Genomic DNA, 20,287 nt, shown 5'->3' with positions numbered 1-20,287 from the left:
GAAGTTGATCAGGATCACCCTGTTGAGAGGCATCCCTCTAGAAAACAAAATCCAAATTCGAGTACACCGACTCATATGGAAATTCCTCTGACGAGACTAGAGTCGAGATAAATCCCAAACTTCACACGAGCGAGGGTATTCAAAAACAACATGATTAATGGTCTCAACCATATAGTCACACCTTTTACACCAAATATCACATTGGACACCTAGGTGTATCTATTTACTTTTATAGATAGTTTTTACTTACTCAAAATATTTATTTTATATTCTTCGTTAAATTTAATTTTGTTTTAAAAACTCTAAACCCACACAGGTCCTAATCCAATTATATTATATCTTAATCCTTATTTATTAAAGGCATCATCAACTACAAAACCAAAATGGTCTTGAAATTACATTTAAACAATTTAGCAGTAAATGTTTTCTCGTCTCCACCAAGTGGTTTCAGTTAAATGCATTCACATAATTAATTATTATTCCCTCTGTCTCATAAAAATTGATGTTTAGAAGATTTTACACATTTTAAGAAAACAATGATTACTGAGTTTAAAATATATATTTTTCTTTGACTAAAGAGATATTATTTAATTTTAAACCAATAACAATTCAAAATTTTAAATATTTTCAATGATTACTTCTTGAATTTTACAAAACATCAATCTTTGTGGGACAAAAAAATATCCCAAAACATCAATCTTTATGAGACAGATGGAGTATTAAAGTGAGAAAGCAAGTTTTAATTTTGTAAATGTGGGACTTTCTCATTCCAACTTCCTTTGTTACTCAGTTGTGTCAAACACATATGAGACGTAAAGCAAAAAACTTATCATTTTAAATGTTTATGGTTGATTATACAATATTCGAGTAACAAACATAATTCTTCAGGCTCTGGGCAATAAGTTAGCTTGAACAATTTTCTGAAGAATGAGAAAATTTATGTAATGAAAGTGAGGGGAGGTACACTCTCAAAATAAATGTTGGAAATATGTAACTGAAATTTCAACTGTATTTATTTTGGTTATTTAAACTTCCATTCATTTTTGTAATTAAAAAATCATCTATCACCTTTGGAAAGAAAATGGACCCATATATGCGTAGGGTGATTGGTGAGTTTACAGGAATTGAACTAGAAGGGGGTGCCGGGAAGTACTTGGGGCTTCCAAAGTGTTTCAGTGGACCAAAAAGAGAGCTATTGAGTTACATAACTGATCGCTTGAAATCGAGGTTAAGCGGTTGGTATGAGAAAACTCTCTCTTTAGGTGGCAAAGAGGTTTTGCTTAAATCGGTGGCAATGGAATTACCGATATACGCAATGTCATGTTTTCGTTTATCAAATCATCAATGTAAGCAGATCACAAGTGCCATGGCTGATTTTTGGTGGAATGAATGTGAGGATAAAAATAAGATGCATTGGGTGTCTTGGGAAAAGATGTGCAAAGCCAAATCACATGAAGGTCTTGGTTTTAAAGACATTGGTAACTTCAACCAAGCTTTGCTGGCTAAGCAAGCTTGGTTCCTACTGAATACGCCAAATTCTCTTCTGTCCCGAGTCTACAATGCCCGGTATTATGTGAATACAAACCTCATGGAGGCTTGCCTAGGCTCCAGACCATCATATGCCTGGCAGAGTATTCTCTTTGGGAGAGAATTACTTGAAAGAGGTCTTCTGACGTCCATTGGGGATGGGGGCCAGACTAGTGTATGGCTGGATAAATGGGTGTTTGATGAAGTTCCACAAAGACCTTAAAACAAAGAAAGAACAATAGACCTCAACTGTAATGTTTCCTCTTTTATAACGTCACAGGGGGAGTGGAATATGCAGCTTCTAAATGATTTGTTTCCACCGTGTGATGTGTTAAGAATCAGGTCCTTTCCTCTGGAACCTAGGTTGCAAGATAGACGAATATGGGCGTTCACGTAAGATGGTAGCTACTCTGTGAAGAGTGGGAATTGGTTGTTGGCTCAGTCTGCAGAGACATTGGTTACTGAAACAGCAGCTACAAAAAGATTGAATAAGCTTAAGGAACAAATATGGGAGTTGAAGACAATGCCTAAGATCAAAATGTTTTTTTGGAGGGTTTTTTCTGGTGCCTTAGCAGTGGCTGATTGTCTGAGGAAGCATGGACTTAATGTCAATGAGAGATGCCAACTATGTAACAGAGACGAGGAAACAATGTCTCCTGTGTTGTTTCAGTGTGCTTCGGCGATGCAGGTGTGGTCTCTGTTTCACATCCCTCTTCAAGCACAAGAATTTTCGAATTCTATTTCTGAAAACATGGAGTATGTGTTTAGCTTAATGCAAAACGGAGGTTTGGCCTTGACTACTCGAAATGCAATTCAGTGGTTACTCTGGGGATTTTGGAAGGCACGTAATTCTGCTCTTTATGCAGCCAAGGGCTCTGATCCACATATTCTGATTGCTACAGCTCTAGAGGAGTCAGAGGTCTGGATTAATCAACAGTAGTTGGTTGAACAAGACATTGGGGTAGAGAACAGACGGATTCAGGTTGGACTAAAGAGATGGACCAAACCGGCTTTCGGTTTTGTTAAATGCAATATTCATGCTTATTAGGTTAATGATTCTGCTTTTAGTGGTGGAGCTTGGATATTGTGTAACCATGCTGGTGATCCGCTTTTTCACTCGAGGGATGCATTATGACCGACGATTAACCGTATTGTTGTAGAGTTGCAATGTGTTTTATGGTGCTTGCAAGGATTACATGACTTGCATGTTGATTCGTGTGAGTTGTTGATGGATTGTGGTGCAGCAGTTTTGGCAATGGAGAGTTCTGCTGAGTGGCCAAAGTATCACTCGATCCTAGTCAAGATTCACAGAGTATTGATGAGTATGGAGAGAGTTACGTTCCATCTTTCCACTCTCAAAGCTAATAGTGTGGCCAGAGATATCGCGTGTAATGTTACTCAGGACGGTAGGTTCACATCGTATTTAGCTCTGGGTGGACCGGCATGGTTTCATGACCAATTAGAGCTGGATCGTCGAGACTGAGTGCTTTCTTTCGTCTATATCCTTGCTTTTAGTTTAAAGTGTATGGTCTTTTGCCTAGTTTTCTTTTGTTAAACATTATATTTGCCTATTTGAAGACGATCAAAACAAAAAATGAGGAGAGTTACATTCTAAAAATAAATCATCTAATATTAACTGTAATAACCAGATCCATTTTTTTTGTTCATTAATTAACAGTCTCATATTTGTTAACTAACCTACGGAATTCATGTCATCAAACCAAGCAAGACAACAATATAACATCTGTGATGTCATATATGATAAACCAATAATAAATAAGCAAAAACCCACCATCATAAACCAAATAACGCAATGTTATCGAAAACTAGAGATGAAAAATGCATGGGTGTATTGGTGTTGTTAGAGATGTCATATATGAACCGAACAAAAGTTTAGCAACGAAAAAGCAATTGATGACATCTGTACATATGTTGATTACTATCAAAATCGGATTTTCTGCAGTAAAGTTGTTTAGTATAATATTCGCTTATAAATAAGTGAAAGGTGGCTAAATACAGCTATAAAAGTTGTTCGTGTTATCACTGTTATGTTAGTTTGGTGGAGAAATATCTGACGATAGGACCTTAAAATTGAAGTCGATGGACCTCAAAGAAATAATATGTGTTCCTATGAGAAAGCTGATTTAAGAATTAAAAATTTAAGATCAATCCGGCCGTATTCAATATTTTCTTATTTGATTTTCGAAAGCATTCTTACACAAATAAATGAGAAACCACATCTTGAATTGAAAACTGATGTATATCATACACTTTTTTTGTTTAAAACAATACAGAGAAATAAAATGGAAAGTAGGACTCTTGAGTACACTAAAACGTGAGATTAATGATAGTTCACTTTGATTAATGGCGACCCCCACCACCACCGCTTCCGCTGCCGGAACCATGACCGGAGCCTCCACCAACCCCAACACCTATTCCTATCCCAATCCCAATGCCGACTCCTCCTCCATGACCTCCGCCAAGACCATGTCCTCCTCCACCTCCGGCACCACCGCCAAGTCCTCCTCCGGCACCACCTCCAACTCCTCCTCCAGCTCCAAAACCACTACCGTGACCGGATCCACCGCCCACACCACCTCCTCCACCGCCACCTCCTCCACCGCCTCTGCCGGCACCTCCTCCTACTCCACCCCCTATTCCTCCTCCAGCTCCAAATCCACTACCGTGACCGGATCCACCACCCACACCACCTCCCCCACCACCACCTCCTCCACCGCCTCCCCCGGCACCTCCGCCAGCCCCTCCTCCAACCCCTCCTCCGGCTCCAAAACCTCCACCGTGTCCAGATCCTCCCCCAACACCACCACCTCCTCCTCCACCGGCTCCACCACCGCCACCAACTCCTCCTCCTACACCGCCCCCACCGCCTACACCTCCTCCAGCTCCAAACCCACCACCATGACCAGAACCGCCGCCGATACCTCCGCCTCCACCACCCCCAGCTCCGCCACCACCACCAATTCCTCCACCGGCACCACCCCCAACTCCTCCTCCGGCTCCAAAACCTCCACCATGTCCGGATCCTCCCCCAACAACACCACCTCCTCCTCCACCGGCTCCTCCACCACCACCAACTCCTCCGCCTACACCAGACCCACCGCCTATACCTCCTCCAGCTCCAAACCCACCGCCGTGACCAGAACCGCCGCCAATACCTCCGCCTCCACCTCCCCCAGCTCCGCCTCCACCACCAATTCCTCCACCGGCACCACCGCCAATTCCTCCTCCGGCTCCAAACCCTCCACCGTGTCCAGCACCACCGCCTAAACCTCCCCCACCACCAAACCCTCTGCCACCACCGCGTCCAAACCGGCCACGTCCACCACACCTCCGGCCCCACCTACAATCATCATCTCTATACCTCGCAGGCCCGACCACAGATCCATCTCCAAGAACACATTCGACACCCAAATTAAGCAAAACCAAAGAAAGAATCAAACAAGTAACACTCTTAAGCCCCATCCCTAGCTAGAGCTTAGAGAATAACCGTGATGTATCGTCTCTTTGTATGTCTTGTGGTTATCTCAGTCACTTGAAGTCTTGAACTGAACATTCCCTTATATAGTAGATAAATGAAATCTTCAAAGTTATAAGAATTAAGCAAGTGGGATGAAGAAGCCATTAATATGGATCCCCCATGCATGTTACGTTCTACGCGTTTGGGGCCGTTGAGCCATTGGCGGGAAACATTTAATGAAAATTTTCCTTATACTGAGTCAAAATAGATCTATACTTAGTTCAGACTTTTCTGTAGGTTTCGCTCTTTCGTTTTACTCATTAATTACTTTCTTTTATTATCCAACACTCGTTGATATTTTCATACAAAATCATCACATCCGTATATATCACCATCATTCATAACGAGTTTTGCCGATAATTATTTGTTCGAGTCTCTACTTTGACGTTGACTTTTTATATTTTGAAAATTGCTAATGCATGATTCACTATTACCAGTTTATTGGAAATTTTCCAATGTCGTTACTAATAATAACTTTCGCTTGTACTCTATATATACGATGTGTTTTTACTTTTTTTTTTTTTTTTTTTTTTTTTTTTTTTTTTTTTTTTATGTTTTTCACCCACATTTGTAAAGGAAGTACTACACCTATGAAGGCTATATATGGACACAGGAACAATAACTTAAGAACAAGTAGTGGGAGTCAACGGTACTGACAATAGTCAACGGTTAAAATGTAGAGAGAAAATAAATGTGGCTCACATGCAATTGTAAGTACATTGTCTAACTATATAAACGTATTTAATGTCGAATTATACCTCCCCAACTAAAACCACCAATTAATATCCACTTCCAATAGTTAATTATATATCTAATTGTATAAATTCATGCATGCTTTGAATAAATCCTTGTGATATTTCACATCTTGAATAATAAAGACAAATATTGGAGATGATGGACTTTAGTTGCTCAACTTATTAATATCCGGAAGTGACAATCATCAAATACATGTCCGAGTTTTGAGTTCTACTGGTTTGGCTTGGCGCATGTTAGGTTTTCTAGAGATTATAAGGTTTAATTTGGTTCAAATTTCATAGTTTCAAAAAATGGATGATAGATTTTCTGAATATCTGACCTATAATAGTCGGGGACAAATCTTTATACCAATCAATATAATATAGTATCATTAGCCCGTGCTCGTGTAAGTTCCAGATGGGCTTTTCGTATATCGTCTATCTGAGTCACCTTGAATAACAAAGACAAATATGGGACATGATCAGTAGAATACATTTTATATATTTGTATAACTTTATTGAATTATTTTATAGTCTTCTAAATCTTAGAGATTTCTACAGATACATACATATGAACATCTACACTATAATGTAATGATGTTATAATGGACATATGTACACAATTCGGACTGAACACATCCAAACTACATACACAAACAGAAAGATTGAAGTTGGCATACGTATTTAGTTTGAATATTTTCCTTTCTATAATATGTGGCATACACATGAAGTTTTAAATCGAGTAGCAATGAATCTAGAGAGATTGAAGTTGTGAAAGGCGGAACTGGTGATCTTTTACTTGCCTCGAAAAATGAGCGTCTTCCATCTTTTTCTTCGAAGCAATCAAAAAAAAGAAATATCGATTGGATCAAACTCGAACCAATCTTGATATCGTTGATTCTCATCAATCATCTCGGAACATAAATCAGTTGATATATGTTCACTTCTCCTTCGATCTTTGATCCTGAAGAAGTGTAGTCAACAAAAATGGATTAATCCCAAGCACAAGAAAGATGAATATAAATGGTTGTTGAATGCATTTTGGTGTGGTTGTAAATTATTGAGATGCTACTGAATTTTGAAAATGAAAGTAGAATACTATCTAACTCGCATTATATTATATACTATAGTTTGAAATTTCTGGTATCTTCGTACATCTATTTAAATTTATAATAATATTAAACGTAGTTTGTTACATATTTTTAAAAATAGAAAAATTAATAATAATTCTGGAATACAAATTAGAGTTACAAATGGGTATCTTAGTGCAAAAACACATCAAGCCTAAAATGGGTAACTTAGTGCAACTACCAAAATTTTGCCCCAGTAAAGGTAACAAAACTAGTCAAATAGAAAGAAAAAGAAAGTCAACAAAAAAATAGACGATTAAATATGTTGCCCCAAAGAGAAGATTGTTTTTTTTTTTCTTTGGGTAAAAAATCAAAAGAGAAGATTTGTGTCCCCTTTGTGTATTTTTGGTCTCTTTATAAGGCTCATGTAACTATGTGAAGAGAATCATCTCTCTTGTCTTCCTTTGTAGAAATTGTTCAAATTGTCTTGTCTCTGTGTGTTTAGTGTGAGGTAAAGACAAAACTTTTCCTGTATATGAGTTATGTCTTATAATAAAAAATCGAATAAATGTTCAATGAGTTTTTGAGCTTTCCATTATAATTTTGTTCGAGTTAGCATTTCATTCTTCTATCAAGATATAATGTGAAATAAATTATCTGATTGCTATATATGTTGCTTGTTTGTATTTGGGATTATTTTATATTAGATTTATATATATCTTTTTCAGATTTTATTTATTATTATTATATGACTTGCGATAGATCTCCACCATTAAATTGTAGTTCATGTAGAGAGATCGATGTTGATCTATTGTTTCTTTGTCTAGGAACCACCAGTCAATTTCGAGAATGCCAACTCCAAGTGCTGCAAATAAGTATCTCAAGACTGTGAAGAAAGAATTTCAAGATAACCCTGGAAAATATAATACATTTCTTAAGGTTTTGAAAGACTTCAAAGCTGGAAGGTATTTTTGTTTTTCTTAATAGTAACTTAGTTAAAATTTATGGAAAATTGAATTGATTAGAATTTCATGGCAGAATCGGTACTAATGCTTTCATTACAAGAGTTAAAGAACTCTTTAATGGGAAACAAGAGCTACTCTTGGGTATTAATGCGTGTTTACCCGAAAGATCTGCAATAACAATTGAGAATGATCAAAATCCACCAAAGACGTTTAGCGACGCCATGCGTTTTATCCGCAAGGTCAAGGTATGTGCACAGTCTCATAATAGAACACAAAGATGGGAAATAAAGTTCACCGCTTCTTTTATTTTTCTATGATACCTTAAAGAAAACTGAAGCCATATATGTAAGATCATTTCTTAGTCTAGCTAAGCTTACTAGAAATTGTGGTTATGTTGTCTCTTTGCTTTTTCTCTTAAAGAGGGTTTTATTTGTAGACAAGATTTCAGGACGACGATCATTCATGCAACTCAATCATAGATAGTCTGAATTCGTTTAAAAAGGACCACAAGAGTGTTATTAAGGTCGTCCATGAGGTATATATGAGCGTAATTAACTACATTGTGTATAATATTAAACATTTTGTTTTATTATCTCGTATTTGGTTTGATGATAAGTCTATTTTGTAGGTGACTGTTATTTTACAAGACCATGATGATTTGCTTGAGGACTTTTCTCTTTTTCTCCCTTCATGGTTTGCGAAAGAGACCTAGGAAAGGGTGGACATGCGGTTTAAATAAGTTTTAATAATAAGCCAGGATAATGATTTATGTGTATGCAATGAACCCTTGTTGTATCAGTAGATTGTTTTGAACTGGTAAACTATTTCTATATTATTTTGGGATATTTTTCATCATCTAAACACTACTTCTCAAATTTCTTACACAACTGTGCACAACACACAATCTGCTCCATTATCCATAAATGGATTCTTCTGAAACCTCCCTAATAAAAATTATCATCATACAATTTTTTTTTTCTCATAGTTGTAATTTAAAAGATAATTGTTTTGTTTCGGTCGTTTTGTATTATTTTTCTAAAGATTTATTTCGGCGTTACCTACCCTCATGATTGGGTAATACAATATTATAACTTGTTTGTGATAATTGTTTACCACTGTTTAAAAAACTTATCCCTTGTGAAGACTTCTTATGGTTGGATTGTCTCTAATGATAGCTTAGTGAAACCAAGTTCTTACTTTGTGGTTTTATTACAATTACTTAGGCGTTACAACTCTCAACAAAAAGACACATGCACATTAGGAACCAGTGGCAAAACAGATTCATTCAAAAGGTACCAACCATCATATCTTCTCGTATATTTTTTTATGAAACGGTTCTTTGTTTTTAACGTACAGTCCTAGCTTAGTAAGACAGTTAGAAGATCTTGATGATTCTCAAATTTCACAGGACTTAAAAAACGATATGGAGGTGCTTGATTTGATTATATATTAATTTTATGTATGGTTTTAAGATTTGTCTTAACATCTTGTGTTACAATCTTGACAGGTTTAGATAAAGACTAGTACCATGACAGAGACTAAGATTGACCAGACCGATCATAAAGTGGCGTGATATGGAGTTTAGCCAAGTATGGTACGTTTATCTTTACCTCTTAGAGCTGTGCATAATATGTTAAGCCATGAATGATGCATTTTGTTAAGATTGTGCATTTTGTTCATTTTGATCGGATCCTCAATCTAAAAGATTTTGTTATGGTAATTGAATCTAAGTCTCTATTTACTTTTTTTTTCAGAAGACAATAATTTTATCTGGCCTTTTGATAGAAGGTGAAGGCCAAGAAAATATAGAAGAGGAAGAGCCAAGAATATAGAAGTAGAAATAAAAAAAAGATAGAAGCTTTTTTAATACAATGTTATTTACTTTTACATTTCTTATCAATATTAACATATACATAAGAACACAAGAATATTCGAGACATAGATTAATTGAATTTATCTTGTGTTCTGATTACTTTCTCTATTGTTGTTTTCTTTTCTTGTTATATTATTGAAATTTAATGCTTAAAAGAAATAATTCGTTATGTTTCAATATTTGTTTCATACGTCGGTTTTAAAAGTGACTTGAAGACTGTTTTGTTTTAATTAGTTTAAAGTCATTTTTTAACTGACACTAAAGAGAAAAAAAACTCACATTGGTATATTGACGTTTGACTTAAGTCACTTTATGATACGTCGGTTTAGGCTTGGGAAAAGGCGATTTAGGTTTAGAGAATACGGAAAGTTCTAAGGACATCATCACATTAACAACCATCGCGATACTTCACCAAAAGCAATCCAACTTCAAATTGGCTAAACCTAAGGACGTGTATAGCTTGAAGATTCCCTTCAATTCTACCCCTAAGGAGATTTTAGATTAAGAGAAACTACCTGAAACTCTAGTATAATCAAGAGATAGCCTTAACAAACCAATCAAACTGTACAACGAGCATTGGATCTTCCGCAACTTTGAATTTGTTGGAGCATTTGTTTCATGCTCCAATACTCCTCAAGAAACTCCGTTCGAGAAACTTTTAATGGAAACATGGTTCCTAATTCGGATCAAATCAAGAAATGGTCTAAAATCACTTGACCATACCCCCCCCCCCCCCCCACACCACACATGTTCTTGCATCAGCCTAGATCAGCTCTTGCATGTTCCATGACCCACAACCCTTTATCTGGCTTTACTTGGGTTCATATAAGGAAATTAAGCCTTGTATCTAATTCTTTTTCCAACTAAAGCTGCTACCGGAATAGGAAACCTTCTTGGATCATCAAAGGTTTCCCTTTAAGACAAGAAACACATACAAATAATCCGAACACATCGAAGAAGCATCAAAACAGCAAGTAGAACTTGCTTTATTTAATGCATTCACACCCAACGTAACAGTTTTTTTTCTTCGATACCTACGATTCTACTGACAAAAAAAAACTATACAAGGCTTGCCAAGATGCATCCCATGATCCATCCAGCCACAAAGCTTTCATTATACATTGTGAAGAGATGCAACCATCCAAAACTAGGTTCATGAGTAAGGTCTTGTGGCTTACTTTGGTATTTTTTTTTTACAACCATTACGTTCGTTGGTATCTTATTGATCACATATTTATTAAAACTTAAAATAATTTCTTAATTTATTAATACAAAAGTTAATTAAATATCACTTCAGGAAAAATTTTCATTAACAATATTTACCAAAAAAAAAAGGTTCATGAGCAAGTTCAGATGCGTAACATGTTTTATTTGGTCATGTTTTATTAACGGATTGATGCATAGACGACATCTAATTAAGTTTTGCTAGTTGTCGTAAGCTAATTGTCACAATTATCTTAGATATTATTGGCTTTTGGACTTCGGTTTCTTTATCCCAAATCAGGTTATTCGAAAGATCAATTCTCTTTGCAATTCTCATTCATGTGACACGGTTCTCTTAATAACCCTACTGGAGCGCATGTTTCTTGGACAAAAATGTCTTATACAAAAACAGAAGGAGTTCTCGGATTACGTTCTATTGCAAGCTAGAACAAAACATGTGGGTTGAAACTGATATGGATGATATATTTTAGAGCTGGTTCAGTTTGGGTAGCTTGGATTAGAAGAATATAGTGGTGTAGTTCCATCTTTTGAACTACTCATACTCTTGGATGTTTCGAAAGATTCTGCCACTTCTCCATAACGCGGTGTCCTTTCTCAAGATTATTACTGACAATGGGGAAGAAACATTCTTTTGGTGGGACTCATGTATTCCCTTTGGCCCATTGATTCACTTCTTATGACCGCAAGATCCAATAGATCTTCGCATTGCACTCTACTCGCTTGTTAAGGATACCCTCTCATTTGTGGGTTGCTTCACAAACCCCTTATGAGTCTTTGTGACATGATATCCTCTGGTTTGGTTTGGTTTCATGTTAATAAATTTGGAAGCATTGTTAAAAATGTCATTTTTAATAATTTTTTTGCAAAATGCCCACTCCCTAAAACAAAAAATGTTCCTAAAATGTAAGTTCTACGTGAATATGTGTGTAACCTAAGCCCATCTACAATGGTGAATGCTTACACAGAAATTTTATTAAAAATTAATAAAAGGCTAAAACCGAGAGAAAACATTGATTTGAAGCAGTAAACAGCTGTGTTACTCTTTCTAGGGTCAACATATGTAACAATCCAATGCATTTGAGTAATTACAAGAATTCGGGTTGAATTTCGAGTGTTTAGCCACCACTTCTACCCATTTTGTCCCGAAACAGGCTAAAACCGAGAAAACATTGATTCAAAGCAGTATACAACTCTGTTACTCTTTCTAGGGTCAGAATGTGTGACAGTCCAATGCATTTGACTAATTGTAAGAGTTCGGGATGAATTTGGAGTGTTTAGACAACAGTTAAACCCATTTATCCCAAAACATGCTTAAACCGAGAAAACAGGCTAAAACCGAGAGAAAACATTGATTTGAAGCAGTAAACAGCTGTGTTACTCTTTCTAGGGTCAAAATATGTAACAATCCAATGCATTTGAGTAATTACAAGAATTCGGGTTGAATTTGGAGTGTTTAGCCACCACTTCTACCCATTTTGTCCTCAAACAGGCTAAAACCGAGAAAACATTGATTCAAAGCAGTATACAGCGTTGTTACTATTTCTAGGGTCAGAATGTGTGACATTCCAATGCATTTGACTAATTGTAAGAGTTCGGGATGAATTTGGAGTGTTTAGACAACACTTAAACCCGTTTTATCTTAAAACAGGCTTAAACCGTGAAAACAGGCTAAAACCGAGAGAAATCATTGATTTGAAGCAGTGAACAGCTGTGTTACTCTTTCTAGGGTCAAAATATGTAACAATCCAATGCATTTGAGTAATTACAAGAATTCGGGTTGAATTTGGAGTATTTAGCCACCACTTATACCCATTTTGTCCCGAAACAGGCTAAAACCGAGAAAACGTTGATTCTAAGCAGTAAACAGATCTGTTACTATTTCTATGGTCATAATGGGTGACATTCCAATGCATTTGACTAATTGTAAGATTTCGGATGAATTTGGAGTGTTTAGACAACACTTAAACCCGTTTTATCCCAAAACAGGCTTAAACCGAGAAAACATGCTAAAACCGAGAGAAAACATTGATTTGAAGCAGTAATCAGCTATGTTACTCTTTCTAGGTTCAAATATGTATTAATCCAATGCATTTGACTAATTACAAGAGTTCGGGTTGAATTTCGAGTGTTTAGCCACCACTTATACCCATTTTGTCCCGAAACAGGCTAAAACCGAGAAAACATTGATTCAAAGCAGTATACAGCTCTGTTACTATTTCTAGGGTCAGAATGTGTGACATTCCAATGCATTTGACTAATTGTAAGAGTTCGGGATGAATTTGGAGTGTTTAGACAACACTTAAACCCGTTTTATCCCAAAACAGGCTTAAACCGAGAAAACATGCTAAAACCGAGAGAAAACATTGATTTGAAGCAGTAATCAGCTATGTTACTCTTTCTAGGTTCAAATATGTAATAATCCAATGCATTTGACTAATTACAAGAGTGCGGGTTGAATTTCGAGTGTTTAGCCACGACTTATACCCATTTTGTCCCGAAACAGGCTAAAACCTAGAAAACGTTGATTCTAAGCAGTAAACAGCGTTGTTACTGTTTCTAGGGTCAGAATGTGTGACATTCCAATGCATTTGACTAATTGTAAGAGTTCGGATGAATTTGGAGTGTTTAGACAACACTTAAATCCGTTTTATCTTAAAACAGGCTTAAACCGAGAAAACAGGCTAAAACCGAGAGAAATCATTTATTTAAAGCAGTGAACAGCTGTGTTACTCTTTCTAGGGTCAAAATATGTAACAATCCAATGCATTTGAGTAATTACAAGAATTCGGGTTGAATTTGGAGTGTTTAGCTACCACTTATACCCATTTTGTCCCGAAACAGGCTAAAACCGAGAAAACATTGATTCAAAGCAGTAAACAGATCTGTTACTATTTCTATGGTCATAATGGGTGACATTCCAATGCATTTGACTAATTGTAAGAGTTCGGGATGAATTTGGAGCGTTTAGACAACACTTAAACCTGTTTTATCCCAAAACAGGCTTAAACAGAGAAAACAGGCTAAAACCGAGAGAAAACATTGATTTGAAGCAGTAAACAGCTGTGTTACTCTTTCTAGGGTCAACATATGTAACAATCCAATGCATTTGAAAAATTACAAGAATTCGGGTTGAATTTCGAGTGTTTAGCCACCACTTCTACCCATTTTGTCCCGAAACAGGCTAAAACCGAGAAAACATTGATTCTTAGCAGTAAACAGCTCTGTTACTATTTCTAGGGTCAGAATGTGTGACATTCCAATGCATTTGACTAATTGTAAGAGTTCGGGATTAATTTGGAGTGTTTAGACAACACTTAAACCCGTTTTATCCCAAAACAGGCTTAAACAGAGAAAACATGCTAAAACCGAGAGAAAACATTGATTTGAAGCAGTAATCAGCTATGCTACTCTTTCTAGGTTCAAATATGTAATAATCCAATGCATTTGACTAATTACAAGAGTTCGGGTTGAATTTCGAGTGTTTAGCCACGACTTATACCCATTTTGTCCCGAAACAGGCTAAAACCGAGAAAACGTTGATTCTAAGCAGTAAACAGCGTTGTTACTGTTTCTAGGGTCAGAATGTGTGACATTCCAATGCATTTGACTAATTGTAAGAGTTCGGATGAATTTGGAGTGTTTAGACAACACTTAAATCCGTTTTATCTTAAAACAGGCTTAAACCGAGAAAACAGGCTAAAACCGAGAGAAATCATTTATTTGAAGCAGTGAACAGCTGTGTTACTCTTTCTAGGGTCAAAATATGTAACAATCCAATGCATTTGAGTAATTACAAGAATTCGGGTTGAATTTGGAGTGTTTAGCCAACACTTATACCCATTTTGTCCCGAAACAGGCTAAAACCGAGAAAACGTTGATTCTAAGCAGTAAACAGATCTGTTACTATTTCTATGGTCATAATGGGTGACATTCCAATGCATTTGACTAATTGTAAGAGTTCGGATGAATTTGGAGTGTTTAGACAACACTTAAATCCGTTTTATCCTAAAACAGGCTTAAACCGAGAAAACATGCTAAAACCGAGAGAAAACATTGATTTGAAGCAGTAATCAGTTATGTTACTCTTTCTTGGGTCAAATATGTAACAATCCAATGCATTTGACTAATTACAAGAGTTCGGGTTGAATTTCGAGTGTTTAGCCACCACTTATACCCATTTTGTCCCGAAACAGGCTAAAACCGAGAAAACATTGATTCAAAGCAGTATACAGCTCTGTTACTATTTCTAGGGTCAGAATGTGTGACATTCCAATGCATTTGACTAATTGTAAGAGTTTGGGATGAATTTGGAGTGTTTAGACAACACTTAAACCCGTTTTATCCCAAAACAGGCTTAAACCGAGAAAACATGCTAAAACCGAGAGAAAACATTGATTTGAAGCAGTAATCAGCTATGTTACTCTTTCTAGGTTCAAATATGTAATAATCCAATGCATTTGACTAATTACAAGAGTTCGGGTTGAATTTCGAGTGTTTAGCCACGACTTATACCCATTTTGTCCCGAAACAGGCTAAAACCGAGAAAACGTTGATTCTAAGCAGTAAACAGCGTTGTTACTGTTTCTAGGGTCAGAATGTGTGACATTCCAATGCATTTAACTAATTGTAAGAGTTCGGATGAATTTGGAGTGTTTAGACAACACTTAAATCCGTTTTATCCTAAAACAGGCTTAAACCGAGAAAACATGCTAAAACCGAGAGAAAACATTGATTTGAAGCAGTGAACAGCTGTGTTACTCTTTCTAGGGTCAAAATATGTAACAATCCAATGCATTTGAGTAATTACAAGAATTCGGGTTGAATTTGGAGTGTTTAGCCAACACTTATACCCATTTTGTCCCGAAACAGGCTAAAACCGAGAAAACGTTGATTCTAAGCAGTAAACAGATCTGTTACTATTTCTATGGTCATAATGGGTGACATTCCAATGCATTTGACTAATTGTAAGAGTTCGGATGAATTTGGAGTGTTTAGACAACACTTAAATCCGTTTTATCCTAAAACAGGCTTAAACCGAGAAAACATGCTAAAACCGAGAGAAAACATTGATTTGAAGCAGTAATCAGTTATGTTACTCTTTCTTGGGTCAAATATGTAACAATCCAATGCATTTGACTAATTACAAGAGTTCGGGTTGAATTTCGAGTGTTTAGCCACCACTTATACCCATTTTGTCCCGAAACAGGCTAAAACCGAGAAAACATTGATTCAAAGCAGTATACAGCTCTGTTACTATTTCTAGGGTCAGAATGTGTGACATTCCAATGCATTTGACTAATTGTAAGAGTTTGGGATGAATTTGGAGTGTTTAGACAACACTTAAACCCGTTTTATCCCAAAACAGGCTTAAACCGAGAAAACATGCTAAAACCGAGAGAAAACATTGATTTGAAGCAGTAATCAGCTATGTTACTCTTTCTAGGTTCAAATATGTAATAATCCAATGCATTTGACTAATTACAAGAGTTCGGGTTGAATTTCGAGTGTTTAGCCACGACTTATACCCATTTTGTCCCGAAACAGGCTAAAACCGAGAAAACGTTGATTCTAAGCAGTAAACAGCGTTGTTACTGTTTCTAGGGTCAGAATGTGTGACATTCCAATGCATTTGACTAATTGTAAGAGTTCGGATGAATTTGGAGTGTTTAGACAACACTTAAATCCGTTTTATCTTAAAACAGGCTTAAACCGAGAAAACAGGCTAAAACCGAGAGAAATCATTTATTTGAAGCAGTGAACAGCTGTGTTACTCTTTCTAGGGTCAAAATATGTAACAATCCAATGCATTTGAGTAATTACAAGAATTCGGGTTGAATTTGGAGTGTTTAGCCAACACTTATACCCATTTTGTCCCGAAACAGGCTAAAACCGAGAAAACGTTGATTCTAAGCAGTAAACAGATCTGTTACTATTTCTATGGTCATAATGGGTGACATTCCAATGCATTTGACTAATTGTAAGAGTTCGGATGAATTTGGAGTGTTTAGACAACACTTAAATCCGTTTTATCCTAAAACAGGCTTAAACCGAGAAAACATGCTAAAACCGAGAGAAAACATTGATTTGAAGCAGTAATCAGTTATGTTACTCTTTCTTGGGTCAAATATGTAACAATCCAATGCATTTGACTAATTACAAGAGTTCGGGTTGAATTTCGAGTGTTTAGCCACCACTTATACCCATTTTGTCCCGAAACAGGCTAAAACCGAGAAAACATTGATTCAAAGCAGTATACAGCTCTGTTACTATTTCTAGGGTCAGAATGTGTGACATTCCAATGCATTTGACTAATTGTAAGAGTTTGGGATGAATTTGGAGTGTTTAGACAACACTTAAACCCGTTTTATCCCAAAACAGGCTTAAACCGAGAAAACATGCTAAAACCGAGAGAAAACATTGATTTGAAGCAGTAATCAGCTATGTTACTCTTTCTAGGTTCAAATATGTAATAATCCAATGCATTTGACTAATTACAAGAGTTCGGGTTGAATTTCGAGTGTTTAGCCACGACTTATACCCATTTTGTCCCGAAACAGGCTAAAACCGAGAAAACGTTGATTCTAAGCAGTAAACAGCGTTGTTACTGTTTCTAGGGTCAGAATGTGTGACATTCCAATGCATTTGACTAATTGTAAGAGTTCGGATGAATTTGGAGTGTTTAGACAACACTTAAATCCGTTTTATCCTAAAACAGGCTTAAACCGAGAAAACATGCTAAAACCGAGAGAAAACATTGATTTGAAGCAGTGAACAGCTGTGTTACTCTTTCTAGGGTCAAAATATGTAACAATCCAATGCATTTGAGTAATTACAAGAATTCGGGTTGAATTTGGAGTGTTTAGCTACCACTTATACCCATTTTGTCCCGAAACAGGCTAAAACCGAGAAAACATTGATTCAAAGCAGTAAACAGATCTGTTACTATTTCTATGGTCATAATGGGTGACATTCCAATGCATTTGACTAATTGTAAGAGTTCGGGATGAATTTGGAGCGTTTAGACAACACTTAAACCTGTTTTATCCCAAAACAGGCTTAAACAGAGAAAACAGGCTAAAACCGAGAGAAAACATTGATTTGAAGCAGTAAACAGCTGTGTTACTCTTTCTAGGGTCAACATATGTAACAATCCAATGCATTTGAGTAATTACAAGAATTCGGGTTGAATTTCGAGTGTCCACTTCTACCCATTTTGTCCCGAAACAGGCTAAAACCGAGAAAACATTGATTCTAAGCAGTAAACAGCTCTGTTACTATTTCTAGGGTCAGAATGTGTGACATTCCAATGCATTTGACTAATTTTAAGAGTTCGGGATGAATTTGGAGCGTTTAGACAACACTTAAACCCGTTTTATCCCAAAACAAGCTTAAACCGAGAAAACAGGCTAAAACCGAGAGAAAACATTGATTTGAAGCAGTAAACAGTTGTGTTACTCTTTCTAGGGTCAAAATATGTAACAATCCAATGCATTTGACTAATTTCAAGAGTTGGGGTTGAATTTGGAATGTTTAGCCACCACTTATACCCATTTTGTCCCGAAACAGGCTAAAACCAAGAAAACGTTGATTCTAAGCAGTAAACAGCTCTGTTACAATTTCTAAGGTCAGAATGTGTGACATTCCAATGCATTTGACTAATTGTAAGAGTTCGGGATGAATTTGGAGTGTTTAGACAACACTTAAACCCGTTTTATCCCAAAACAGGCTTAAACCGAGAAAACATGCTAAAACCGAGAGAAAACATTGACTTGAAGCAGTAATCAGCTATGTTACTCTTTCTAGGTTCAAATATGTAATAATCTAATGCATTTGACTAATTACAAGAGTTCGGGTTGAATTTCGAGTGTTAGCCACGACTTATACCCATTTTGTCCCGAAATAGGCTAAAACCGAGAAAACGTTGATTCTAAGCATTAAACAGCGTTGTTACTGTTTCTAGGGTCAGAATGTGTGACATTCCAATGCATTTGACTAATTGTAAGAGTTCGGATGAATTTGGAGTGTTTAGACAACACTTAAATCCGTTTTATCTTAAAACAGGCTTAAACAGAGAAAACAGGCTAAAACCGAGAGAAAACATTGATTTGAAGCAGTGAACAGCTGTGTTACTCTTTCTAGGGTCAAAATATGTAACAATCCAATGCATTTGAGTAATTACAAGAATTCGGGTTGAATTTGGAGTGTTTAGCCACCACTTATACCCATTTTGTCCCGAAACAGGTTAAAACCAAGAAAACGTTGATTCTAAGCAGTAAACAGATCTGTTACTATTTCTATGGTCATAATGGGTGACATTCCAATGCATTTGACTAATTGTAAGAGTTCGGATGAATTTGGAGTGTTTAGACAACACTTAAATCCGTTTTATCCTAAAACAGGCTTAAACCGAGAAAACATGCTAAAACCGAGAGAAAACATTGATTTGAAGCAGTGAACAGCTGTGTTACTCTTTCTAGGGTCAAAATATGTAACAATCCAATGCATTTGAGTAATTACAAGAATTCGGGTTGAATTTGGAGTGTTTAGCTACCACTTATACCCATTTTGTCCCGAAACAGGCTAAAACCGAGAAAACATTGATTCAAAGCAGTAAACAGATCTGTTACTATTTCTATGGTCATAATGGGTGACATTCCAATGCATTTGACTAATTGTAAGAGTTCGGGATGAATTTGGAGCGTTTAGACAACACTTAAACCTGTTTTATCCCAAAACAGGCTTAAACAGAGAAAACAGGCTAAAACCGAGAGAAAACATTGATTTGAAGCAGTAAACAGCTGTGTTACTCTTTCTAGGGTCAACATATGTAACAATCCAATGCATTTGAGTAATTACAAGAATTCGGGTTGAATTTCGAGTGTTTAGCCACCACTTCTACCCATTTTGTCCCGAAACAGGCTAAAACCGAGAAAACATTGATTCAAAGCAGTATACAGCTCTGTTACTCTTTCTAGGGTCAGAATGTGTGACAGTCCAATGCATTTGACTAATTGTAAGAGTTCGGGATGAATTTGGAGTGTTTAGACAACAGTTAAACCCATTTATCCCAAAACATGCTTAAACCGAGAAAACAGGCTAAAACCGAGAGAAAACATTGATTTGAAGCAGTAAACAGTTGTGTTACTCTTTCTAGGGTCAAAATATGTAACAATCCAATGCATTTGACTAATTTCAAGAGTTCGGGTTGAATTTGGAATGTTTAGCCACCACTTATACCCATTTTGTCCTGAAACAGGCTAAAACCGAGAAAACGTTGATTCTAAGCAGTAAACAGCTCTGTTACTATTTCTAGGGTCAGAATGTGTGACATTCCAATGCATTTGACTAATTGTAAG

At 36.5% G+C, this 20,287-nt stretch overlaps 2 protein-coding genes across 2 annotated transcripts; one reads left to right on the top strand and one right to left on the bottom strand.

Annotated features, from left to right (window-relative positions):
• Positions 1-3,704: 3,704 nt before the first annotated feature.
• LOC104738296 (uncharacterized) lies at positions 3,705-5,251 on the bottom strand. Its single transcript, XM_087482884.1, has one exon. The coding sequence runs from the start codon at positions 5,008-5,010 to the stop codon at positions 3,889-3,891; it is 1,122 nt and encodes a 373-aa protein (XP_087339010.1). The 5' UTR covers positions 5,011-5,251; the 3' UTR covers positions 3,705-3,888.
• Positions 5,252-7,254: 2,003 nt separating this feature from the next.
• LOC109128364 (paired amphipathic helix protein Sin3-like 4) lies at positions 7,255-8,669 on the top strand. Its single transcript, XM_087480387.1, has 5 exons — positions 7,255-7,380; positions 7,697-7,834; positions 7,908-8,079; positions 8,271-8,369; positions 8,463-8,669. The coding sequence occupies exons 2-5, from the start codon at positions 7,719-7,721 to the stop codon at positions 8,544-8,546; spliced, it is 471 nt and encodes a 156-aa protein (XP_087336513.1). The 5' UTR covers positions 7,255-7,380; positions 7,697-7,718; the 3' UTR covers positions 8,547-8,669.
• The last annotated feature ends 11,618 nt before the right edge of the window (positions 8,670-20,287 follow it).

This window comes from Camelina sativa, chromosome 13 (genome assembly GCF_030686135.1).
Source record: "Camelina sativa cultivar CO46 ecotype springtype chromosome 13, ASM3068613v1".
NCBI classification, from domain to species: Eukaryota; Viridiplantae; Streptophyta; class Magnoliopsida; order Brassicales; family Brassicaceae; genus Camelina; species Camelina sativa.
The sequence above is the reverse complement of the archived record's forward strand: the minus strand, read 5'-3'. Positions and strand labels throughout refer to the sequence as shown.

Excerpts from the sequence above, each read along its gene's own strand:
- LOC104738296 (XM_087482884.1), bottom strand. The coding sequence starts at position 5,010 with ATGGGGCTTAAGAGTGTTACTTGTTTGATTCTTTCTTTGGTTTTGCTT.
- LOC109128364 (XM_087480387.1), top strand. The coding sequence starts at position 7,719 with ATGCCAACTCCAAGTGCTGCAAATAAGTATCTCAAGACTGTGAAGAAA. Across the intron at positions 7,835-7,907 it reads AAAGACTTCAAAGCTGGAAG|AATCGGTACTAATGCTTTCA; the intron begins GTATTTTTGTTT and ends ATTTCATGGCAG. Across the intron at positions 8,080-8,270 it reads GTTTTATCCGCAAGGTCAAG|ACAAGATTTCAGGACGACGA; the intron begins GTATGTGCACAG and ends TTTTATTTGTAG.